Genomic DNA, 27,579 nt, shown 5'->3' with positions numbered 1-27,579 from the left:
CACATATTCATTTACAGCTGAGTAGACCGGAAAAAGCAGAGTAAAGTATCTTGCTCAAAGAAACAACACAGTGCCGTGCCATGACTCGAACCTGCAACCCTTCGGTCACAAGCCTGGCGTCCTACCACTAGACTACTGTGCCTCCAATTATTTGCTTGAAGGACCAAGTGTGCTATGATAGAGGGGCATCACTGGTCTGTTGTGTTAAGTTTCCTTTCAGTGACATCTGTTGAATAACCACATGATAATTAGCCAGTAACATGCTTGGATGAAGGTCTATTGAGTTTGTTCAAATAAATGACCTTGATCCACTTTCAAGTTCGCAAGGGTCAGATTTGTAAAGACTTTCCTGACACTCATTTTGAATAGTCGAGATCCATGGAGTCATGATTTTTGGCAGGTATTTTCAAAATGGCGGCCGTGGTGGCCATATTGGATTTCTGATCAACCCGAAAAAATAACAAAACTTTGTCAGGACAATGAGTCGATCATTCCTACAAACTTTCAGTTCAATCAGCCCAGCAGAACTTGACTTTTAAGTTTGAAATAGTTTTTCAAAATGGCGACCGTGGCGGCCATATTGGATTTCTGACTGACCTGAAAAATAACAGCACTTTGTCAGGATCATGAGTCGATCATTCCTACAAACTTTCAGTTCAATCAGCCCAGCAGAACTTGACTTTAAGTTTGAAATAGTTTTTCAAAATGGCGACTGTGGCGGCCATATTGGATTTCTTATTGACCTGAAAAATAACAACACTTTGTCAGGACCATGAGCTGATCAATCCTACCAACTTTCAGTTCAATCAACCTAGCAGAACTTGACTTTAAGTTTGAAATAGTTTTTCAAAATCGCGGCCGTGGCGGCCATATTGGATTTCTGATCGACCCGAAAAATAANTAGTCTACGATTTTCGTGGCGTTTTGCTGTTTCGGGTAAAGTATAACTGTCGAAATGTCGTCATCGTCGTCACTGTCCAAAAAATGTGTCTGAAAATAAGGATTCATCCAAAAACACAAAAAGTCCAGGTAAAGTGTCGATTTGTCTGTCACTGGTGGCCATCTTGGAATGAGATCTATGGCACGGGTTGTTTCTTTATACGGAACGAAACCGCACCACATACGAACCGTTCCCACTACATAAACGAAAGCGGCCATAGAAAGAGAAAAGAATCCGTCCCTGCTATGCATCGAACCCCTTTCTTTTGACAAACAGAAAGTAGAATTTTACTTATTTATATCGCTAGATGGCGCGCACATACCGTTTCCTGTTACAGATAAACTTGTGACTTCCTCTGCTACATTATATATACGTACGAACGGTTGTTTTACTAGTATTAGAAAGTTTTTAATACATAATGTAGTAACAAGAGTTCGAAATAAGAATACGGGTTTAATATGTGTATCGAGAACTCCGAATGTTACAGAATTTAAAAGAAAATCATTGTCTTAGTACTCTTACTCAGCGTCAACACCGGTAAGGCCAAGGGGGTGGGTCACCACTGTTACAGAAATAAAAACGTTATATTGTTGTTCGTAGAAAATTAGGTATGATTAGTATTGAATTGTTACAAATGATATTTTTAACTTGAAATATAATCTGCACGACGCTTTTGATTGAAATACACTTTACTCATTGGGAGCGTCAAGGAAAATGGCTGATTTCTTGGCTGAAAACAACCCGTGTGGACAGAACATTTTGAAGCTTGTGGCTCGAGGGAATTCTATCATAGCGGAACTGTTGAGACTTTCAGAGTTCATACCTCCTGTGTTTCGCCTTGACAACCAGTCAGACAAGCTTAGATATGGAGAACTCATCAGTGACTTTAGCTATTTCCGAAATCTGGAATATTTTGAAAACAAAATCGAATCAAAAGTTGTGAGTATGAGTTTGTTTTGAATTCATGTGTATTTCACAGAAAATAACATCATAGTGAATAAATGAGAAATATTCATAGAAAGCTGTTGATCAGTTTCTTATTTATTGCAAATAAACCAAGAGATTTCTTATTTATTGCAAATAAACCAAGAGATGTCGACACATTGTAGTATTTGAAGTCTGTTGTAATCACCTTAACTGTCTGATAAAAAATCTTCTTCTAAATGCTAGTAAATTTGTATTGTTTTCTTTAAGAAGTAAAATTAGGTGAAACTGCTCGAAAGATCTTTTTCGGATTTGTTGATACTTCTATTATAGGTCTTTGTAGTCCGAATTTTTCTGATGTTTTATCAACTTTTTTCATATCGGTCTGTCGTCGATTAACGTCAGATAACTCCGGCCCTCTGAAATATGCGGGAAATATGCGACCCGCGCCTGGAGCGCACTTCAAACTGATATTTTAGAAACAAATCGTCACTTTCGCACACATGTCGCACATGGATTGAAAGATCTTTTCTGTATGCACTAGGTGGTATCAATAACATGTTTCAAAGATCATTACGAAAAGTATTTTTCAACGGTTTCTATACCAACCCATGTTTTTAATGGAAATTAGGCCATGAGCAATGTCACATGACTTGACGGGAACTCGCGTTACCAAAGGTATTTCCCAACGTTATGACGTAGGCCGGCGAGATCCATGTGCGACATGTGTGTGAAAGTGACGATATGTTTCTAAAATATCAGTTTAAAGTGCGCTCCGGGCGCGGGTCGCATATTTCCTGCATATTATAGAGGGCTGGAGTTATCTGACGTTAATCGACGACAGACCGATATGAAAAAAGTCGATAAAACGTCAGAATAATTCCGACTAAGGTCTTTGTAGCTTATAGCTCAATCAGCCGAGTGTACTGGACCTGTTGATCTGTTTAAAATTGATTTTATGTTTGGATGAAAGTAGGATATTACACATGTATGCTATTATTCTTTAAGAAAATGATATAATAAATTTGTTCAAAATAACAATTTTATTTCTATGGTAAATAAATATAATTGACACTTTTATAAACCTAATTACCTAAACATGTTTTTGTAGGAACTGCAAGACTTGGATCAGGAGTTTAATGACAACAACATTGAGATATTGACAAGGTTCTATCAGGCGTTCGCAAGTGTTCACAAATATGTTACAGATTTGAACAGGTTTGTATATATATATATAATATATTTACATTTGTAATCCTGTATCTATCTACATATGTAGGATAGAGAGAACTTGATTACAACTTGTGTTGTAACATCTGCAATCATTAATGTCAAAGTATTTATTTTATACATATATTTAAGCAATGTACATATCAAACGTTCCGCAACATTTCAAATTGGACTGGTCCCTTTGTCAAGCTATGACTGAGTGAGTGATTTGTATTGTTTACCTGTACAACAATGTGACAAAATTGTAAATTTCATACTCGACATGGAACGTTTCGCCTATCGATAGCGAGAGTATACGTATACACACTGTATCAAATAGATTACTGGTAGGGTGTAGATCTAGTCCCCTCTCCTGTTCAGGTCAGAAGTGGGTCATACAGATGACATACCCTGCAAATATTTGTTATACAACATTAGTGTGGTGGCCTATCTGATTTGCAAAACAAATTACTCTTAGGGCCCTATGTAATAAACTTTCAAATATAGGGGCCAGACAACATGATCAAGAGGGTGTGAGAGCATGATCAAGAGGGTGTGAGAGCATGATCAAGAGGGTGTGAGAGCATGATCAAGAGGGTGTGAGAGCATGATCAAGAGGGTGTGAGAGCATGATCAAGTTTTTTTCCTCCATAGATGTGATAGTGCATGCGTGTGTGTTTGTGTTGTGTAAATATAACGTTTGGCTTGATATGGGTCTGTATTTATTGTATATTTTAGACCATTTGATAGGTACAACACAGAAATAATAATACCCACCCATATTACCAGTGTATTCCACTCGAGACAGGTATGCAGAGTTGAGTAACTATATATAGGGTGACATTTTGTTTTACTCAAGGACATACCCACATCCTGTCATTTTCAGAACAGAGCTTATGTGGTAGATAGGATGCTGCGATACAAGCTATGATTTATGTATTTATGAAACAATTGAAATGTGTTTCTTTTTCAAGCTTTTTAAACAAATACATTTCAGATTTCTTGAAGATTTAGAAGAAGGCGCATATATCCAACAGACTTTGGAAAGTGTTCTTTTAAACGATGATGGAAAACAGCTTATGGTATGAATAATTGGATCCAATAATTTTAAAAGCTTTTACTGTGATTTTGACATTGTAGTGTGGAAGACTTTATACTTTGTGTGATAAGCAATGTTGTGATATAGCAATTTTGATGTTTTAGTGTGAAAGTCTGTTCCTGTACGGCGTGATGTTACTAACTATAGACATGAAGATAGAAGGAGTCATCAGGGAGCGCATATTGGTGTCGTACTACAGATACAGGCAAGTTCAAGGTCATTTATTAGATTAAGCTATTTATAGCTCATCAGTCGTGCATACAGTGCAACATAACAGTAAACAAATAAACTACATTATAGATGTTTACAGTACAGTATGTTTTCAGTATACTTACTGTATAACCTGTATTACAGCGCCCAGAAGGCTGCAGCAGCAGATTCCAGTATAGATGATGTCTGTAAACTCCTCAGAAGTACAGGGTATAGTAACTCTGCCGGTGCCAAACGGCCACAAAACTACCCAGAATCCTACTTTAGGTAAGTAGCAGTGAATACCATTACCGGGTGTGATGTAAATATAATTAGCCTGGCCAAGATTTTCTAGTGTAAGTATTTGTTTTTGTAAGTAATTTTAGCCTTTATTCAGTAATATGATGATACATGTATGCTATTTGTAATATACTTCATGTTTTCAGTATGTAATTAATTACACTTACAGTACTTTTCTCGTTGATTGATGATATTAAAGAATTTTAACCTTGTTATATTGACTATACTCTGTGTAGTAGTTTGATTTGGTATATAGATGAAAATTATCATTTAGTGTCTGAAATGTTTTATCAGGTTCTTATTACTCATGAATATTCATTAATACAATTACATGTTTAACATTCAGGTATTACTTTGATATTCTTAAAATGTGTTAAATTGTAGTGGCAATTGTAAAAATAAAAATCACTTTTTTCAATACGAGTTTATAGGCAAGTGAACCTCCATTCTCACCAAACACTCATCATACTTTTGTAGTAAACCGTAGGGTAGTATCAGGGAAGTCTGAAATATATTTTATCTTACCAAACATTTAGTCGTGTTCCTTTTCCTGACGAGTTCATCAACATGGTGATTGGTCGTCTACGATCAGACGATGTATATAACCAGATTTCGGCATATCCCCTTCCTGAGCATCGGTCGACTGCCCTAGCCACCCAGGCCAGCATGCTGTATGTCATTTTGTACTTTGAGCCGGAGATTCTACAAAACCAACAAGCTAAGATGCGGGAGATTGTAGACAAGCACTTCCCTGACAACTGGGTATGTACTGCTTTCTGTAGATAATCCAGCCACGTTTGTTTCCAATTCAAAGAGATTATCACAGTTTTCCACCTGTTTCGAAGTAATGGGGGTAAATACTGGTCTATATAGACAGATATGACTATCACTGTTCCACCTCTCTGTCTTCAGGTATTGGGGGTATACTGGTCTATATAGACAGGGATAACTATCACTGTTCCACCTCTCTGTCTCCAGGTATTGTGGGTATACTGGTCTATATAGACTGGTATAACTATCACTGTTCCACCTCTCTGTCTTCAGGGATTGTGGGTATACTGGTCTATATAGACAGGTATAACTATCAATGTTCCACCTCTCTGTCTCCAGGTATTGGGGGGATACTGGTCTATATAGACAGGTATAACTATCACTGTTTCACCTCTCTGTCTCCAGGTAATGGGGGTATACTGGTCTATATAGACAGGTATGACTCTCACTGTTCCACCTCTCTGTGTCCAGGTATTGTGAGTATACTGGTCTTTATAGACAGGTATAACTCACTGTTCCACCTCTCTGTCTCCAGGTATTAGGGGTATACTGGTCTTTATAGACAGGTATAAGTATCACTGTTGCACCGCTCTGTCTCTAGGTATTGGGGGTATACTGGTCTTTATAGACAGGTAAAACTATCACTGTTCCACCTCTCTGTCTCCAGCTATTGGGGGTATACTGGTCTATATAGACAGGGATAACTATCACTGTTCCACCTCTCTGTCTCCAGGGATTGGGGGTAAACTGGTCTATATAGACAGGTATGACTATCACTGTTCCACCTCTCTGTCTTCAGGTATTGTGGGTATACTGGTCTATATAGACAGGTATGACTCACTGTTTCACCTCTCTGTCTCCAGGTATTAGGGGTATACTGGTCTTTATAGACAGGTATAAGTATCACTGTTCCACCTCTCTGTCTATAGGTATTGGGGGTATACTGGTCTATATAGACAGGGATAACTATCACTGTTCCACCTCTCTGTCTCCAGCTATTGGGGGTATACTGGTCTATATAGACAGGGATAACTATCACTGTTCCACCTCTCTGTCTCCAGGGATTGGGGGTAAACTGGTCTATATAGACAGGTATGACTATCACTGTTCCTCCTCTCTGTCTCCAGGTATTGGGGGTATACTGGGCTATATAGACAGGTATAACTATCACTGTTCCACCTCCCTGTCTCCAGGTATTGGGGGTATACTGGTCTGTGTAGACAGGTATAACTATCACTGTTCCACCTCCCTGTCTCCAGGTATTGGGGGTATACTGGTCTATATAGACAGGTATAAGTATCACTGTTCCACCTCTCTGTCTCTAGGTATTGGGGGTATACTGGTCTTTATAGACAGGTATGACTATCACTGTTCCACCTCTCTGTGTCCAGGTATTGTGAGTATACTGGTCTTTATAGACAGGTATAACTCACTGTTCCACCTCTCTGTCTCCAGGTATTAGGGGTATACTGGTCTATATAGACAGGTATAGCTATCACTGTTCCACCTCTCTGTCTCCAGGTATTGGGGGTATACTGGTCTGTGTAGACAGGTATAACTATCACTGTTCCACCTCTCTGTCCCCAGGTATTGGGGGTATACTGGGCTATATAGACAGGCATAACTATCACTGTTCCACCTCTCTGGCTCAAGGTATTGGGGGTATACTGGTCTGTGTAGACAGGGATAACTATCACTGTTCCACCTCTATGTCTCCAGGTATTGGGGGTATACTGGTCTTTATAGACAGGTAAAACTATCACTCTTCCACCTCTCTGTGTCCAGGTATTGGGGGTATACTGGGCTATATAGACAGGCATAACTATCACTGTTCCACCTCTCTGTCTCCAGGTATTGGGGGTATACATGGGTATGACGGTCAACCTTCTGGATGCTTGGTCACCCTACCGGGCGGCAGTCACGGCCCTTAACAACACGCTAGAGCCAGCAAATGTCCGCGAACAAGTGAGTAGTTTTAATTTTAACTTTCATTCCTTTCACTTGCTTCCTTCCATTGGTTTCCTACGTTCTAGGCATCATTAAGCCCAGTACACATTAATTAAACTCATACTAGTTAGCTAAAGTAAAAACACCTAATTTTATGTATTTTCTTTATGTTTCTAGGCAACAAAGTATGCTACAAAACAGGTGAAGTTGAAGCAGCCACTAGACAAATACCTAAAGGAGGGGGTGCTCACGGAGGAGTTTGTGCTGGATAGCATCCCGAAGATGATGAACGTGATGCGAGAGGCAAACGTCACCGTTCGTTGGCTCATGTTACATACCGCACCTCTCTCCCTTAGTAAGTTTCAGCTTTATTTTCCCCTAAAACAAATATCATTGAATTATGCATATATTAATTGGTTTACCCTATGTTAAATTTGCTGTAATATACTTTCAGGCAGTAATGGAGCAATTATTTTATGTTTTTGTTTTATAGTATAAACGTTGATGTTAAATACTTAATAAATGTTAAGAAAAGTAATGCATATGGCCATTGTATTTATTATATTAGATCATCTGTTCCCAACGACTATAGGTGGCATCCATCTGTTCATCGGGTGTCTGTCCATCCCTCAACAATTTCTGCAAACATCTTCTCCTGAACTACTCATTCAAATTTCATCAGATTTGTCCAAAAATATCTTTAGGTGATGGGGATTCGAAATAGTAGAAACAGTGTGATGGATATCAACCATATTTGTTGTTCAAAAGTATCCATCAGATGACTTTTAACATCCATTCAATGATTTTTTTTTCTAAATTACTATAATCTTGCTTTGTGTTACAATTAGGTGCAGATGCGAATAAACGGTGCCGTTTGTTACGAGAGCAGGTTGTTACTGATGCAAAATACAACCCGCTCCAAACATTCCAGCTTCTCCTCAACATCGGGCAGTTTGAGTTCAAACTAAAAGAGGTAAAATCCACTAAATAGAACGCACGGGTGTTCATTTTTGTTTAGATGATAGATATTGAATATGATGTAAGTGTAGCTGATAACTGATTGGTGGTTTATAAGTTGTTCTACGAGATCAGTTATACTAACTGTAACATATTATAATAAATTATTGTCCACTATTTTTCGAAGAAAATGGGATTTTTATTGGGGACGGTCTGTCTGTCACATTTTAGTTCTGTGCAGTAACCCTAGAGATGGTTTGATTTAAAAATAAAATTGTAGGCACATACATATTGATATGTCACAGACTGGATCTGATCGTGAATGTCATTTTTGCATATTTTCGCATACTTAATGAGGTAACAAACTTGTGATTGGCTAATTGGTTTCAGTGCAATAATCGCCCTAATAATGAGTTGGTTTTAATGAAATTTGTTTTGCAAATACATGTTGAAATGACTTCGGTTGGGAATGTGATCTGTGCGTATTTTCGCATATATGAGGTTACTAACTTGTGATTGGCTAATTAGTTTGCGCGCAATAACTGCCCTACTAATTGGTTGATTTTTAAACAACACTCTAAATCTGAAATATGACCTGCATGCAAGGGAAAGGAATTCCACAGATTTGTTTGTGTTTGTAGATGTTTAAGCAGATGTTAGTAGACAAGGAGAAAAAGTGGGAGGAACACAAGAAGGAGGGTAGTGAGAGAATCCAGGAACTGAGCGAGGTTTTCTCCGGAAGCAAACCTCTTACCAGAGTGGAGAAAAATGGTAAGCAATGTCAGAATTCTACCATAAATGTCCAAACTGAATGTTCTCGTTTACTGGTGGGCAGCCATACTTTATCTCCTTTACTCAGTCGGTGTGTCACATTGTCAGGGGCGATACAATGAGGGTATTTCTAGTGATGGTGGAGTGCCATGTAGTAAATGGGGTCTTGTGTCCCAAAATGTAAGAGCTATGGCCCTTCTTTCACCATGAATCACGTTGTCCCGAGCATTTTCCATATGTCCTGTGATGTACAATTGCCAAATTTGGCATCTGAGAAACTTCTAGAACGAACGCACTTGGACCATTCTATAAGCAGAGCTGAAAATGCAGTTTCGGAGAATAAAAAAAAAATGTATCAAGAATAGTGTGCCCTTCTTTCAGGCGTTCACTGAATAATATTGACTTATCTTAAAAACTACATGTGATTTGACATTATTTCAGAAAGAAATAACGCAAACCAGCAATAGTCAGCATTTTAGTTTCGGTAAGGTAGGCCTGGACCCCTCAATCTACACGTGCCGAATTTTCCTGACAGGGTCAGGTATCAACTATGGCCGCATTCATTTCTCGCGATCCAAAAGGTTGAACGAGTTGTTTGTTTATGAAATAAGTTCGGACCTAGTAATCTGATGCTGCTTTCAGACGAGCCTCGACAAAACCTTGCAAGGCCTGCAGAAACATTTGCAGATCTTCCAGGATTTATACACGAAATATTATATTAAAAAACAGACAAATCGGTTGAACGGGTTGTTTGTTTATGAAATAAGTTCAGACCTAGTAATCTGATGCTGCTTTCAGACGAGCCTTGACAAAACCTTGAAAAAATTATATTAAAAAACAGACAAATTGGTTGATCTGCTGTATCGGGGTACCGTGTACTGGGGAATTTTCACCGCGGTTTAATTTTCGCCATTTTTGCCATTTCGCATTAAGGGCAATTTTATCATAACACGAAATATTAGAAAAACAACATGTCCTTTATATTAAGTACATTTTAAGGGCAAAATAAACACTGGGCGAACATGGATTTTACAAGTGAAGGGTGTATATTTGACTAGACAGAAGTTTCCCGGTATACAGTATAAGGCATTGCATATTTTTATTGGACAGATAACTTACAGAACTGGTTTGGTGAAATGGCCAAGCAGATCACATCTCTCAGCTTTGACGATTCCACATCAGCTGGGAGGAAGATAGTTCAGTTAATACAGGCCCTAGAGGAGGTAAGGTGTCTTATACTTAAGGGAAAAAACATTATAAGATAGTACAACTTATACAGGCTGTATGAAGCTAATGCGTGCCCTGGAAAGCTTATACAGGCCTTGGAGAGCTTATACAGGCCCTGGAAAGCTCATACAGGCCCTGGAAAGCTTATACAGGCCTTGAAAGCTTATACAGGCCCTGGAAAGCTTATACAGGCACTGGAAAGCTTATACAGGCCCTGGAAAGCTTATACAGGCCTTGGAGAGCTTGCTCTTGCCCTGAAGGAGTTAAGTTGTCTTGCAGTCATAAGACAAACCATTATAAGATAATACAACACATAAATATACATAAATAAATATACAACATTTGATATAGCACCCTATCCAGCTAGAAGGCTGGAGTGTTAACCACTAGGCCAATCCGTCCATTTACAGGCTGTAGAAAGCTTATACCTGTTGTGAGGAGCTTATCGCTGTGTCTGGGAGTTGTGCGATATTTACGGGGTCATAACCTGACCCTACCCCAGCCTGAAAAAAGGCTGCATTCTACATCCATTTGGCATAACCAGCAAGAATGCAGTTCTTGGTTCTGTCACACATTGTAAAGAGGTCTTCGTGTGGACAGAGCATCTGCACCCTGCCATAATAGTGGTGATCTCTTACAAACTGAAGAGATGAAAGACAGAGAGCATTGGACTTATGTAAACATATAGAAGTTGTGTGTGTTCGAGAACACAAATGTTGTTGCATGAATTATTGTATATATGATAGATGACAGGTGTGAACACCTGTGTTCCCCAACATGAATTACGATATGGAGCGGGCCTGAATTTTTCTCAATTCTGTGGAAAAATAATGAAAATGGTCAGAAATCTGCCTAATACAGAACAAGATAAATCTACCGGTACAACTTAATACAATCTGTAAACCTGCCCATTTTTAGGTGCAAGAGTTCCATCAGCTCGAAAGTAACCTACAGGTGCGTCAGTTTCTGGCAGATACCAGAAACTACCTACATCAAATGATACGAACCATCAACATCAAAGAGGAGGTGCTCATCACCATGGAGATAGTGGCTGACCTCTCCTATGCCTGGGAAATCATTGATGGGTAGGAATTAGTCTAAATGTGTAAAATCATAATCGCCACCTAAACATAATTCAATCAATCAATTATAAGTCTGTGAATTGTAAGTTTTCTTTGTCAGTGACTGAAATATTTACTGTATACCGAGAAATTTTGGCAGCAGTTTAAATTTCGTCTGTTTCACCCTTCCTAATGAAGGCAAATTTATCCTGACAGCGAATATTAGTACGAAACATACACCTTATTGTAATTTCATGTTAAAGGCAAAATTAACACTGGGCGAACATGGATTCTATCGGCAAAGGGCGATTATTTGACAAGGCAAAAGTTCCCCGGTATACAGTATGTTACAACACTGAGTAAATTTTATCTTCTGATGCCTGACACCATGTATGTTGCAAAGCTTTTTTGGATATTTATGTGTACTTAGTAAATTGTCTCCGTCACTGTCTGACATGTTTATGTCACAAAGCTTTCCCATTTATACAGGTACACCGAGTACATGCAGCAGGGCATCAAGAGGGATCCGTCTCTTGTCATCAAACTCAGGGCTACCTTTCTCAAGGTAAGTTCATCAAACTTCATCAAATATAATATAAAAGTTTTGTTCATCAAAATTATACAAGTAATTCTTGTTGTTTTCTTACTTAATAATAATAATAATAATATTAATTCGAGGTTCTTATATACCTCTTTATCACAACCTAGTTCGTAGATTTTCTCACAGCGGTTCACAAATTAATATCTGTGGCTATCAAGGGCCTTTGCAACCAGCCAATATCTTTCTCAATTCCCTGGGGAGCATAGAGCCGGTGCTGCCATTCAGGCACTCACAGCAATTCTAGCAGTGCCCAACCACGTACTCATTTACAGCTGAGTAGACTGTGACAAGCGGAGTAAAGTATCTTGTTCAAAGATACAACACAGTGCCGTGAGATAACTCGAACCCGCAACCCTTGGGTCACGAGCCCGTCATGCTACCACTATACTACCGTGCCTCCTACTGTAACATATGGAATATTTAAACATTTTCTTACTATTTGTCTAGGGAACAATCTTCCTTATTATTTAAAAAAAAAATACTGCAAAAAATAACATGCATATATTAAATCTAGCAGCATAAACTTGATTTTTCAGATGGCCTCAGCACTAGACTTACCACTTATGAGGATAAACCAGGCAATGAGCAAGGACTTGGTCAGTGTATCACAGTACTACTCAGGAGAACTGGTGGCCTACGTCAGGAAAGTCCTTCAGGTGGGTCAACCTCAAAAGTTTACATCAATTCGGAAATTATAGGAAGTCAATATCACAGTTCTAAAAGTCACAGGTAGCTTGAAATCAGACAGTTGTTATCGATTCTAACAGATAGGTTTCATTCAAAGTTCAGTGTAAAATTTTACAGGCAGGTTATGGTATCATCAAAAGTTTTACAGGAAGGTTATGGTATCATCAAAAGTTTTACAGGAAGGGTGAAATTTAAATTTCACTCAAACTTTACCGAAAGGTAGGTGAATGTTAAGATATGTATTAACGGTACTGGGCAATATAGGGTGGTATCATACTTGCCAACTCTCCCTATTAATTAGGAGGGAGACTCCCGATTTTGGACACTTAAATTTGGTTGTTTCAGCCAGAGAGTTTTCTAAACTATTCCTATATTCTAAGATCTAAGGATTTCATCTGAAAGAAGAAACTCAAAATATGTAATTTTAAAGGGTTATTTTGTCTCTAGGGGGTGTATATACACACATTTTATTTATGTTTAATTTTGAGCATGTAGAATCTCCCCCATAGAAATTTTAAAAAGATAGCAAGTATATATGTGGTATACAAACTGTTATAGCTGAATTTTCTTTATTTAATAATGAACTGAGTTACTCTCAGATGTTATAAGTACCTAGTGTACATATCTCTGTACCACATACTTGATGTGCTGGCGATCTGTGGTTTAAAGACAAATTAAAATATGCATAAAAATGGAAGATTGGACAGGTGAGGAAATGATTCAAAATCTTTTTTATCAAGAACTTCAAATTAGTCCAGTATAATTAATAATACATCTCTACACTTGGCTGGTAAAGACGCCACCTGTATCTCTATTATAAATAGTTAAATCTGTTTTGTTTTGATTAAAAGATTTGAATGGGGAGGACTGATGAAGAACTGTTGATCATTCTTTTTGATTACTTTTAATATGACCTTGATTATAAAGAAATAACATAGTATCTGTACTTTGTTTTGTTAGATCATTCCTCAGACAATGTTTGGGCTGTTGTTCAAAATCATCAGTATGCAGACCAATCAGATAAAAGAGGTACCAACTCGCCTGGAGAAAGACAAGATGAAGGAGTTCGCCCAACTTGACGAAAGATATGAGGTACACAATAAGTTTGGGCTGCATCGCACGAAATTTCGAGATTTTTGGGGAGGTCATGATATTTTACAGATTTTGTCGTTTCTGAATTTAGTCAGCTCATATTTGTTCCAACATGGCGAGTGACAGTTCCAGCTCGGTATGTACATCAAAAGATGTGAATTGTATGAATGTTTTTAAGTCATGCCCACTTTAGACCAAGTTTTTTTCCAGTTGTACAATTGCCATTAAATATTTGCAACATATTATCTTTACACTATGCTTCTACTGTTACTATATTATCGTGATACGTATCGTATCGTGACCACAATATCGTGATACGTATCATATCGTGACCACAATATCGTGTATTGTATCTTCATGTTAGTTTATCATTGCAGCCCTTCAATAAGTACTGTTAAAGGATAAATATAAGATACAGTTGGGAACTAATGGTGTTGTATTCATGGATAATGAAAAGTTTGTCTTATTCAATCAAACTATTACACCATAGATTGTGAGTCTTTCTCTCTTTGGGTGGTCGGGTAGTGGATAACACACTAATTTTTCACCAAGGCGAATGGGGTTCAATTCCCTAATCGGACGTCAAAAGGTATTGGGTCACCTGACCCATCATGTGGGGTTTTCTCCGGGTACTCCGGTTTCCTCCCACAACATTGCACTAATATCTGGGTCAACGAAAGTGATTAACTGAAGTTGAAATAACTTAGATTTTATATTTCTGTCTCTTGTAATTTTCTTTACTCTCTTCATAAAACTCATTGATTGCAAAAGAAAAGATATTATAACCAATTGTTCAAACTTTGAAATTTCTGTCCGTAGGTAGCGAAACTGACTCATTCGATTTCCGTGTTTACGGAGGGAATACTGATGATGAAAACAACCCTAGTTGGTATTATTAAGGTATGTAGTACATTTTTATACCCGACAGCCTATTACACCCACTGTGTTAATGTTTCTGAAAATCAATAACCATCAAGATAAAAGAATATAATGTTTTCATATCGAGGTTTAATCATATTCTTGATCCTGTAATGATAAATCAAGATGATTAAAACTAGGTATATTTTATGTGGCATGTGAAATTCTATAGGACATATGTTGATATTGAGAGCAGATAGACAGAACGGACTATTTTTCAGTCTGGTTGATACGTGTTGATTTATTATGTAGATCGACGCAGATAGACAGAAAGGCCTATTTTTCAGTCTGGTTGATACTTGTTGATTTATTATGTAGATTGACGCAGATAGACAGAACGGACTATTTTTCAGTCTGGTTGATGCGTGTTGATTTATTATGTAGATTGATGCAGATAGACAGAACGGACTATTTTTCAGCCTGGTTGATACGTGTTGATTTATTATGTAGATTGACGCAGATAGATATAACGGACTATTTTTCAGTCTGGTTGATACGTGTTGATTTATTATGTAGATTGACGCAGATAGACAGAACAGACTATTTTTCAGTCTGGTTGATACGTGTTGATTTATTATGTAGATTGATGCAGATAGACAGATAGGCCTATTTTTCAGTCTGGTTGATACGTGTTGATTTATTATGTAGATTGTCGCAGATAGACATAACGGACTATTTTTCAGTCTGGTTGATACGTGTTGAGTTATTATGTAGATTGACGCAGATAGACAGACCAGACTATTTTTCAGTCTGGTTGATACGTGTTGATTTATTATGGAGATTGACGCAGATAGACAGAACGGACTATTTTTCAGTCTGGTTGATAAGTGTTGATTTATTATGTAGATTGATGCAGATAGACAGAACGGACTATTTTTCAGTCTGGTTGATACGTGTTGAGTTATTATGTAGATTGACGCAGATAGACAGACCAGACTATTTTTCAGTCTGGTTGATACGTGTTGATTTATTATGGAGATTGACGCAGATAGACAGAACGGACTATTTTTCAGTCTGGTTGATAAGTGTTGATTTATTATGTAGATTGACCCTAAACAGCTGTTGGAGGATGGAATCAGGAAAGAACTTGTCCAACAAGTGGCTTTAGCTCTCCATAAGGGACTCATGTTCAATCCTAGGGCAAAGGTAAGTAACTGTATTTAGACCTAATGCAAAGGTAAATAACTCTTTAGTCCTATGATAATAAAGTCGTGAGACAAAGGTAAATAACTGTCTTAAGCCCTAAGACAAAGGTAAATAACTGTCTTAAGCCCTAAGACAAAGGTAAATAACTGTCTTCAGTCTTAAGACATCGAAAAATAACTGTCTTAAGCCCTAAGACAAAGGTAAATAACTGTCTTAAGCCCTAAGACAAAGGTAAATAACTGTCTTAAGCCCTAAGACAAAGGTAAATAACTGTTTTCAGTCTTAAGACAACGATAAATAACTGTCTTTAGTCCTAAGACTAGTCCTTTTAAGCCAAAAGGTATCATTTTCCTCTATCCCAAAGTTGACACATTTCTGTAATTCATGAAATTGTTTGTAAATAATGTCATGAATTATGAACATGAAGGGTAATTATGATGGTTAAAATGAGATATTTGGAATGTTTATTGATACGCAACTTGTTTCTATAACCACTACTGTTCACGCTCCGTCGGCTTGTTTTCCAGTCCAGTGAGTTACTGCCACGCTTGCTGGACTTAGGGGAGAGGATGGATGGCTTCAGACGGTCATTTGAGTACATACAGGATTACGTCAACATCTACGGCCTGAAAATCTGGCAAGAGGAAGTCTCGCGTATTATCTACTACAACGTAGAACAAGAGTGTAACAGCTTCCTGCGGACAAAGGTCAGTCAAGGTCAGGGAGGTTAGGGGTAAAAGTTCGACTTAAAAACTAACCAGAAATACCCCAGGGGATGATATCTGGCCATTAGCATGCTGGGATGAATTACCTTAACTAGCTTTCAAGGTCACAGGAATCAATTGTTTAAAAAAACATCATACAATTTCTTCTTAATAACAAAAAGGTACAGAATGGTGATATTTTGACTGTTGCTTATATTATATTCGCTCTTGGCCCATTTTGAAGGTTACTGGTGTGAGATTAATACAAAGTGAGCAATTCAGGCCAATTGGACCTCTTGCTGTTTCTTGCTGTTTGTATCCCAGTGCTCTTGCTGTTTCACAAGCCACTTGAGCGAGGAACTGCAGTTACAGTAAATAACATTAGCTGCAAAAAAACTCAATTCAAACTGAAATTACTGTTGTATTGAGTAAAAAATAACCAATAATTTTTGTGGTACTACGTAAGTGTTTAGGCTGGGATATATGACAATACCTAATCTTTCATGCTTAACATTTTCCAGGATTCTTCTTTTTTTAATAGTTGAACCATAATGTGATAACAATGTTCATTGATCACACAGGTTTTAGACTGGCAGAGTGTGTACCAGTCCACTGCTATTCCCATCCCACGCTTCCAGCCCGTCGACGAGAGCGTTAACTTTATAGGCAGACTGGCACGGGAGATAATTAGAATCACAGATCCCAGGTAAACACAACTTCTGTCTTAGCAGAGTAATTTTGTCACAGAGGATACAAAACACAGCAATTCAATCAATCAGGATGCAAAACACACTATCTATTCAGTGATGTAGAAATAAAGAAAAGTGTTCCCAGTTGTGCATTACTGAAATGATTATTATATCTTTTACCTATATTTTTCAGTTGAGGTTTCTTAAATTGTTCTGGTACTCGTTTGAAAAGTTTGAAAAATAATTATCTATGTTCTATTATACTCAATACCCCCCCCCCCCCCCCCCCCCCCCCCTTGTTGTTGGTAAGCTCAGGTTTAACTGTCAATGTAGATATAAATTCAATTGTATATGACCAAGTATTATATAGCATTTGCCATTTTCTTACAAAGAATGAACTTGACACTAGGGTAAAATGTCTTTATCCTCCTCCTACACAGGGTGACTTGCTACATTGACCAGATGAAGTCCTGGTATGATCTGAAGACAAAGCAAGAGCTTGTCAACAGAAACTTGTTTCAGCAGCTACAGGTATGTCTACTGGCATGTTCTCAAACTTCCATGGTTGTTAATAGGAAGTGGGTGGGGTGTGTTGCGGTTGGTTTGGTGGTTGGTGTTGTTGGGTGGTTGGTTGTTGGGTGGGTGTTGTGGGATGGTTGGTTGGTGGTGATGGTTTATGGTTGGGTGGGTTGTGGGTGTTTTGGGTTAGTTGGTTGGTTGGTGGGTGGGTGTTGTTGGATGGTTGGTTGCTGGTGATGGTTTGTGGTTGGGTGGGTTGTGGGTGTTTTGGGTTGGTTGGTTGTTGGTGTTGTGGTTGGTTGGTTGTTGGTGTTGTGGTTGGTTGGTTGGTGGGGATGGTTTATGGTTGGGTGGGTTGTGGGTGTTTTGGGTTGGTTGGTTGGTTGGTGTTGTGGTTGGTTGGTTGGTGGGGTTGGTTTATGGTTGGGTGGGTTGTGGGTGTTTTGGGTTGGTTGGTTGGTTGGTTGTTGGTGTTGTGGTTGGTTGGTGGTTGGTGTTGTTGGGTGGTTGGTTGGTGGGTGGGTGTTGTGGGATGGTTGGTTGGTTGTTGGGTGGGTGTTGTGGGATGGTTGGTTGGTGGTGATGGTTTATGGTTGGGTGGGTGTATTTGGGTTGGTTGATTGGTTGTTGGTGTTGTGGGGTGGTTTGTTTGTTGGTTGGTGCGGTGTGGAGGTTAGGTGGGCAATGGGTGCAGGATGTTACGGGTGGCTAGGTGGTGGGCGTTACAGAGTTGTTGGTTAGTGACGAAGGTCAGTGATTGGGTGTGCAGTGGTCGTTGGGTGTTGTGGGGAGGTTGATTGGTTGGTGAGTGTTGCAGGTGGTTTGGTGGGCAGTGGGAGGCTAGCTTTGTTTTTGGTGCTTCACCAGCACTGATTTATCATTCCACTGTACTGAAGACAGGTATTGTGTAGCTACATGCATTTAAATAAGTATTGTCCTTGGTAAAACATCACAATTTCTATTGATGATATTTTAGCCTGAGTTTTATTGTTTAACAGAGGGCTGTGGGAAGCTTTGGACTGGCTGGTCTGGATCGTCTACTCTGCTTCATGATTGTGAAGGAATTACAGATTTACCAGCAGATGTTTAAGCGTAACCTGATGAATCCTAAGGACCGTTCCTTATACGAGACATTTGCAGCGTATTCCAAGGGACTGAACCCAGTCTCGAATGTTATCAGTGAGTCATGTTAACGGCTACCCAGTCAATGTTACCAGTGAGTCATGTTAACGGCTACCCAGTCAATGTTATCAGTGAGTCATTTTAACGGCTACCCAGTCAATGTTATCAGTGAGTCATTTTAACGGCTACCCAGTCAATGTTATCAGTGAGTCATTTTAACGGCTACCCAGTCAATGTTATCAGTGAGTCATGTTAACGGCTTCCCAGTCAATGTTATCAGTGAGTCATGTTAACGGCTACCCAGTCAAAGTTATCAGTGAGTCATGTTAACGGCTACCCAGTCAATGTTATCAGTGAGTCATGTTAACGGCTATCTAGTAAACACTTTAAACAAATACAAACTCTTTGTCAAACCACATGTAAGTAGACTTAATCTTATTGGCAATATATTGTAACAGGTGATATTTATAATAATCAACATATTTGTATCATCACACTCATTACAGTAACATTCATATAGGCCTTAAATCATATATGATGCTACTTCATTTTGAAAGAGGCTACGTAATGTTAAAAAAGCAATCTTATTAGACGGAGTGGGCAAATTTTGTGATTCTTTCGTTTGTTTCCAGGTCAGCCACAAAAAACCTATGCACAGATGATGTCCAAGACGTCACGCCTTTGGCAGCCGTTTTTAGATATAGTGCTAAAGGTATATAATTATATATAATAAGTCATTAATCCAGCCACCACTATTGAATTTGGTCATCCCACTATCCTACCACTACTATGGCACTTCATTTAAAATTATATCCCTTGTAAAACGATTTCCCCTGCTTTTTATTTTGATGTATATATTACACCCTCAGGGCAAGTCGTGGAGGGAAAATAGTGTTCTGCTCCTATGTACGTTTGTACATCCATTTGTTTGTATGTTCACATTTTGTCATGGCTCTAGTAACGTAAATCCTGCATGAAGTTTGATCAAACTTTTGGTGATGTATGAGTATATCTAAACTAGTTGGTGTTTCAGGGTGTCAATGTCAAGGTCACCGTTACTATTAATAGAACGTTTAGTCATTGCTCTAGTGGTTTCATTCCTGCACAGATTTTGATCAAACTTTATACATTGGTCATGCATAATAATAGCGTGAACAAGGTTGTGCTTCAGGGTGTGCCAGATAAAGTTTAAGGTTGACATTTCTGTTCATAGAAAAGCTTTATCATGAATATAGAAAATTGATTCGTGCAAGAATTTTGATCAAAATCATATATAGGTCAAGTATGAAAATATCTCAAACAATTTTCCTGCTGTTACTCAAGTGAGACATACTTATAAGGAACTGTTAAATTTACAATCTTGAACCACATGCAACAGGATTTGCAGAAGTGTATGTTTTATAGAAATGTATGTTAACATGAAGGTGTTTAAGAGAAATGTATGTTTATATGAAGGTGTTTTATAGAAATGTATGTTTGTATGAAGGTGTTTTATAGAAATGTATGTTTGTATGAAGGTGTCTCATAGAAATGTATGTTTATATGAAGGTGTTTTATAGAAATGTATGTTAACATGAAGGTGTTTTATAGAAATTTATGTTTATATGTAGGTGTTTTATAGAAATGTATGTTTGTATGAAGGTGTCTCATAGAAATGTATGTTTGTATGAAGGTGTTTTATAGAAATGTATTTTTATATGAAGGTGTTTTATAGAAATGTATGTTTGTATGAATTTGTTTTATAGAAATGTATGTTTATATGAAGGTGTTTTATAGAAATGTATGTTTACATGAAGGTGACTCATAGAAATGTATGTTTATATGAAGGTGTTTTATAGAAATGTATGTTAACATGAAGGTGTTTCATAGAATTGTTTATTTGTATGAAGGTGTTTTATAGAAATGTATGTTAACATGAAGGTGTTTCATAGAAATGTATGTTTACATGTAGGAGTCTCATAGAAATGTATGTTTACATTAAGGGGTTTTATAGAAATGTATGTTTACATGAAGGTGACTCATAGAAATGTATGTTTGTATGAAGGGGTTTTATAGAAATGTATGTTTACATGAAGGTGACTCATAGAAATGTATGTTTATATGAAGGAGTCTCATAGAAATGTATGTTTATATAAAGGTGTTTTATAGAAATGTATGTTATCATGAAGGTGTTTCATAGAATTGTTTATTTGTATGAAAGTGTTTTATAGAAATGTATGTTATCATGAAGGTGTTTCATAGAATTGTTTATTTGTATGAAAGTGTTTTATAGAAATGTATGTTAACATGAATGTGTTTCATAGAAATGTATGTTTATATGTAGGTGTCTCATAGAAATGTATGATTACATGTAGGTGTCTCATAGAAATGGATGTTTATATGTAGGTGTCTCATAGAAATGTATGGTTGTATGAAGGTGTTTTATAGAAATGCATGTTTACATGTAGGTGTCTCATAGAAATGTATGTTTATATGTAGTTGTCTCATAGAAATGTATGTTAACATGAAGGTGTCTCATAGAAATATATGTTTACATGTAGGTGTCTCATAGAAATGTATGTTTACATGTAGGTGTCTCATAGAAATGTATGTTTATATGTAGGTGTCTCATAGAAATGTATGTTTATATGTAGGTGGGCCAAATGCAGTTACTGAGGAAGCAAATCCAACATGAACTAAGCACATCTTGCAAGTTTGACTCGAAATTCCTGGCCACCAGTCTCCAGACCATGAACACGTGAGTCACCTTATGCCTTATGTCATTGTCATTTTCAAGATAATGTACAAGACATGTGCCATACAAGTAATGCCTTGCTGTAGGAAACGTTGAGATCTTGGTATGTCCCCGTCATGTTTTATTTGATGATGAAATCTGAATATTAGGCCTTTTGTTTATCATTATACAGTATAACCCTGATAATATGTCCTTTGTTTAATACTTTCATTATTGTATATCACAAACACTGAAAAATTTGGCAGTTTGAGAAGGAAAGACTTACTGTATTTCATATATAACATAATGTTGCCAATGTTCTCAATTTCTGATTTCACAAAAAAAATACTGAAATAATTATGCACCTTTTACATATATTTTAAAATGCCAGATGACTAAAGTTGTGATAAAACACTACAATAATTAGCCTTATATTGGTGTTGTAGTGCCCTATTGGCAGACATAGAGAGGCATTACCAGGACCCCACTCTCCCCTACCCCAAGGAGGAGAACCCACTCATGTTTGAGTTGGCAGCCTATCTAGAGTCTGCGGGACTTCACAACCCTCTCATGAAGGTAAGATACAGTAATACCATCAGAGTAATGAGTTACCAAGTATAAACATGGGGGGGGGGGGAGTTGTCAAATGTGTCGAAACTAGTCAACTTTTGGATTAAAGCTGTGTAACCCAGTTTGACGTTGTCTTGGTCATCTGTTTGATTGACAAGTATAAACATGTTAACGCTATGGATATATTTGCCAAATTGGTATATATGTATATTAGATACAAGATGTGTTTCTTAATTTCTAAAATTTAATTTCAAAAATGCAGGATGATAATTAATGCTTTGCATGACATTTAATCATCTCATTAATTTAAAATTATTACACATGTGACATATTCTTGACTTTCCAAACCTGTGATACTATAATCTTACCTGTGACATGATACTACCCTTACCTAATGTACTTATGTGTGTATGTGTGATATGTATCATACTTTTACTCGTGTTGTAAATGTCATATATGTTTTATGTCGAGCAATCTGAGATGAGTCCTTGACTCAATGTGTTATAGAATTTATATAGAGTCTATTATTATGACAGTTCTAGCTCTCTAGTGTTATGGTATGTGGGGTTAGAAGTTAGCCTCTGTATGAAAGTTCTGGTTCTCGTCTCTTATGGTATGATTAACAGTTTCATGTCTCTGTTATTTTAGTTTATTATACCTTCTGTTAAAATCTCGTAATCTGATTGGTTGAGAAAGATGTAAACATTTTCAATTTTACTTGCTCGTTTTACAAAGATAAAGAAGACAGGGTGTTATTCCAAAAAATATCACATGCGCCAAACGTATGTGTGCACGGTTCGTCCCAGTGCCAGGGTGTTATTCCAAAAATTGTTACATGCGCCAAATGTATGCGCCCCTGGTTCATCCCAGTGAAAACTTTTCTGAAACGTTTGTCGACCTTTAAAAATGGTGAAGTGGTGAAAACACCTAAACCTGACACTCGGTATAATAAAATAAAAATCACATTCATGAGAGTGCGATATTGCATATTTTCACCCCTCGGAAAGCATTGTTGACCTCGGCTTCGCCTCGGTCAACAATGCTACCTTGGGGTGAAAATATGCAATATCGCCCTCTCAATCTATATATTGGCATCCGGTGAGGGGTATAAGTTAGCCTCAGGATAATAGTTCTAATCGAGCCTAGGCATGTAGTTATGTGGGGTTAAGAAAAACAAAAAATCAATTTGACCTTCAGAAAAGTTGGTCTTTGAAATGCTGAATTAAATAACGAGAACAATACCAACATTTGATTGAGAGAAATAGGTTTTTATTTACTGAGCTGATAATAAAACTTTGTTTTTCTAGATTTACATCACTACAGAGAGATTGCCGTGTTTCTCCATATTTAACTTCCTGCTGGTGGTGTCCCACCTCCCCAAACTGGCCTACAGCAAGTCACTCAGTAAGTACTGCCTCACCTGTCACCAAGTATTTGAACTCGTACCTGACACAAACTGCAGTGAATAGCTCATGTGGCACCAAGTGTCTGAATTTATAGCTCACCTGGAACCAAGTGTCGGTGAATTTAGGTCATGTGGAACCAAGTGTCAGTGAATTTAGGTCATGACCTTCTGTTTTTGTCCATCCATCAGCCTCTTTGTAACAATGTGTTGAAAAATGTTCCTATTATTTGCCAGACCAATAAAAAATTGTGACATTTGTTAAGGATAATGAGAAATCTGACATGGAGAACATGGTCTCAAATTGATTGAAACATTTTCATTTCTCATGTAACTCAGGAAGAGTCAGGCGAGCCTCATGAACCTGTTATAGAAGATTGTTCGGTAAGAAAAAGTTGTAAAGTCCTGGAAGAAAACTTTTTTATGTGAAATGTCTACTTACTTGACCCGTTTATGTTAGACAAATTTCAGTTATTCTAGGAGAAAATACCCCCAATAGAAAGTTGCCTTGTTCGTGAGTGATGGACGTTTGTTTAACTACCTTACAGGTGGTATGATCAGTAAGAAGCTGACGGACCCACTCGACGGACCAGCCTTCGTGACGGGATGTGTGACTCTTCTAAAACAGTTCCATTCAGAGAGTACAAGTCACTTCCTAGCCTACCTCGGACAGTATGTTCGTTCCATAGTAGAGGTTCTGCCGGGGTAAGTTGGAATCTGGTTACAGTTCGAGGAATTACGTATCGTTGAATGAATGATTTAATATTAATGGTATTGTTGATTTATACACGTGATGAATAGGCTATCAAGTTACAAAATTTGAAAGCATAAATATAATGAGATTGGAGACTTTATTCCTACATATCTATAGCTTAGCCTTGATGGTGTGTATAACACTGAACTTACAGCAGTTAATTCTAATTTATTAGAAATTAATTTTGCCAATTTTTTTTATTTTTTTTTTAAATCTGTTATGTAACATACAGCTTATAAAATAATAATAAAGTCTGCTTTCTCGTGTAAATTCTCAGTAAAGTCGAAATTTGTATTTTACAGTTCGAAGTCTCAGGATTCACCACAAGATGTTTTGAACACTCTGGTCTTCTTGGAGGATTTCCTGTTTTACAGTGGTCTGTCTAGAAAGGTAGGTATCTCTTGTCTATAAAGACCACCTCCTCATAAAACATGTCCTGATTTACAAGTTCTGTCTAGAAAGGTAAGTATCCTCGGTCTATAAAGACCACCTCCCTATCAAACATATCCTGATTTACAAGTTCTGTCTAGAAAGGTAAGTATCCTCAGTCTATAAAGACCACCTCCCTATCAAACATTTCCTGATTTACAAGTTCTGTCTAGAAAGGTAAGTATCCCCTGTCTATAAAGACCCCCTCCTCATAAAACATGTCCTGATTTACAAGGTCTGTCTAGAAAGGTAAGTATCCCCTCTGTATATATGAGCACTTCCTTAGAAAACATTTCCTGATTTACAAGTTCTGTCGAGAAAGGTAAGTATCCCCTCTGTATATATGAGCACTTCCTTAGAAAACATTTCCTGATTTACAAGTTCTGTCGAGAAAGGTAAGTATCCCCTCTGTATATTTTAGCACTTCCTTAGAAAACATTTCCTGATTTACAAGTTCTGTCTAGAAAGGTAACTTTCCCCTGTCTATAAAGACCACCTCCTCATAAAACATGTCCTGATTTACAAGTTTTGTCTAGAAAAGTAAGTATCCCCTCTGTATATTTGAGCACTTCCTTAGAAAACATTTCCTGATTTACAAGTCTAGAATGGAAATTATCCTTGAATATGAACAGAATATTAGATCTACAAGCATGTTTCACATACACAGGTCAAATATAACAATGGTAACTTAATTCATTTGTTTCTCCTTTTGATTTTCAGGCTCTTGACGCCCATGTGCCAATCTACATATTTGATGAGTTTAGGAGCCAGTTCTCCCAGTGATGATAATGAGTTGTGAACATTTACCGGTTTTACTGTGCAATATAAAGAGAACAAAAGGCATCAGGTTACGCCTATAAAGTACATGTACATGAAATACACAAATCACTCTGGAAAACTTGTGATTGATTTCCAATCTCCTGGAACATTGTTTAAGTATATGTCATAAGAACAGTTTTGAGCTTACTATAATGATACGTTCCAATATCAAGCGCTGTCACACAAATGAAATATAAATGAATGACCATCCAAACTATTTCTTAAAACAAATGTCACTGTAAGTCCCAATATTTTGTCCTCCTGGCCTTCTTTGGAAGTAGAGGAAATGACATACAGAAATTGTGATTTGATTTAGACATATTTTATTTGTCACTCAACAAAAAGGATTAGGTACAAGTTATCTCAACTTAGAAATGCCCTCTCCAAATAGAAATTGTGATGTCACAATGACTTGTTGAAACTATGACGTCATAATAGCACGCCATCAGAATCACAAAACGCCAAGACAATGTCGAGAGCTAAGCCTCTCCCATCAGCAGTTTTTGTCTCGCCGTGAAGAAGTAGCGGAAGCGAGACTAAGGTGTCAACATTAAGTTTTTGTGTTCAAGTTAGATTCACTGAAAGTATAAGTGCTAGACCAACCAAACCTGGACCATAGATGCATCTTAGGTAGTACATCTCAACCCATGCATCAAATGCTGGATGCGGCCAACCTTTCATGGTCCATTGACTTTGTCAGCATCTCCATCAACATGAAGTTTTTGTATTCAAGTTAGTTTCTCCGATATGTGTATTGATGGGCAAAGCTGGGCACAGGCAAGACAATTAGTTTCTCCGATATGTGCATTGATGGGCAAAGCGGGGCACAGGCAAGACAAATCAATCTTAATGGCTACGACCATATGGAAATTTGATGTTAAATTTTCTAATCCATATGTCCTCAACTAACAGTTTATATGACTTGCCTTCCTTGTACACTCGCTGTAGCACGGCCAATCCCAACATGATCATCTAAATGGTCAAACTATTTCAGTTATGTAGTTTCAACAAAGTCAGTTTTAATGTTTCTTAAATATTGGCATTATGGGATGTAAACTACTTCCTGGTCCCCATTGCTGGCTGATGAACACTCTAAAAGTTTCATCAAAATCTAACAGTTAAGAAAAGTCGAAAATATGATTGTTCACGGATGCTTACACATAAAAGGCGATCACAATAGGCCACTCGAGTAAGGAGTTACTCAGGGGAACTAGAACTAGAAACCGTACAGGCACTAAATTTGCTTCGTTAAGTTATTGATAAAAATATAAGATTAATTTATTAATGATAATATTACAAAGGTGAAGGACGTTTTCAGGAGGATCATCTTGTTTTTTAGCCCTTGCAAACACGACTACTTTAAAATGTTATTTCTATTTTTAGGTCACCTGAGCTTTAGCTCAAGTGACCTATTGCTATCCGTTTTCGTCCGTCGTCGTCCGTCGTCCGTTAACATTTTACATTTCAAACTTAAAGTCAAGTTCTACTTGGCCGATTGAACTGAAACTTTGTAGGAATGATCGAATCATGGTCCTGACAAAGGGTTGTTATTTTTCGGGTCAATCAGAAATACAATTTGGCTTCCGTGGCCGCTATTTTGCTACTAAGGTCTAATAGGCCGATCTCACTTAAAATTGGTGTTGGAATGATCAGCTCATGGTCCTGACAAAGTTAAGTTAACATTATACTATTTTTTACTCAAATTGGTACATATTTCAACAACAAAAATAAATACTGTAGACTCAGGTGACCGTTAAGGCCCATGGGCGTCTTGTCTTTTTTTGTTATCCGTCGCAATTAATATATTGTGGTTTCACCGACATGTTAGTGAGAATATTACATTATGGTAGGGAGATACAGAATTCTACTAAATCTTAGATAAAAGTGTTATTTTTCACTCGGTGAAGAATGCCAAATGAATCCAATTATTTTTATAGCAATTTCATTTTGACCATTCAGACACTGTATTTACTATCCAATATATTGATACTCGCTACCAATATTTTTATCAGATTTAGA

General features: G+C 37.5%; 1 protein-coding gene across 1 annotated transcript; it reads left to right on the top strand.

The window, feature by feature from the left end:
• The first annotated feature begins 1,282 nt into the window (after nucleotides 1-1,282).
• On the top strand, nucleotides 1,283-26,154 carry LOC110456046 (WASH complex subunit 5-like). The gene is made up of 28 exons (XM_021506570.1): nucleotides 1,283-1,879; nucleotides 2,976-3,082; nucleotides 4,071-4,155; nucleotides 4,277-4,377; nucleotides 4,527-4,649; nucleotides 5,198-5,423; nucleotides 7,284-7,397; nucleotides 7,557-7,734; nucleotides 8,228-8,352; nucleotides 8,978-9,107; nucleotides 10,218-10,330; nucleotides 11,253-11,419; nucleotides 11,885-11,960; nucleotides 12,533-12,652; nucleotides 13,644-13,775; nucleotides 14,595-14,675; nucleotides 15,738-15,839; nucleotides 16,367-16,546; nucleotides 17,125-17,249; nucleotides 17,673-17,763; nucleotides 18,750-18,930; nucleotides 19,506-19,585; nucleotides 21,507-21,610; nucleotides 22,033-22,162; nucleotides 23,464-23,560; nucleotides 24,107-24,263; nucleotides 24,615-24,702; nucleotides 25,462-26,154. The coding sequence occupies exons 1-28, from the start codon at nucleotides 1,655-1,657 to the stop codon at nucleotides 25,522-25,524; spliced, it is 3,501 nt and encodes a 1,166-aa protein (XP_021362245.1). The 5' UTR covers nucleotides 1,283-1,654; the 3' UTR covers nucleotides 25,525-26,154.
• Nucleotides 26,155-27,579: the final 1,425 nt, after the last annotated feature.

Source organism: Mizuhopecten yessoensis, unplaced genomic scaffold (genome assembly GCF_002113885.1).
Source record: "Mizuhopecten yessoensis strain PY_sf001 unplaced genomic scaffold, ASM211388v2 scaffold8479, whole genome shotgun sequence".
Classification (NCBI taxonomy): Eukaryota; Metazoa; Mollusca; class Bivalvia; order Pectinida; family Pectinidae; genus Mizuhopecten; species Mizuhopecten yessoensis.
The sequence above is the reverse complement of the archived record's forward strand: the minus strand, read 5'-3'. Positions and strand labels throughout refer to the sequence as shown.

Coding starts and splice junctions, on each gene's coding strand:
- LOC110456046 (XM_021506570.1), top strand. CDS start 1,655: ATGGCTGATTTCTTGGCTGAAAACAACCCGTGTGGACAGAACATTTTG. Junction 3,083..4,070: donor TATGTTACAGATTTGAACAG/GTTTGTATATAT, acceptor AATACATTTCAG/ATTTCTTGAAGATTTAGAAG. Junction 9,108..10,217: donor TACCAGAGTGGAGAAAAATG/GTAAGCAATGTC, acceptor TTTATTGGACAG/ATAACTTACAGAACTGGTTT.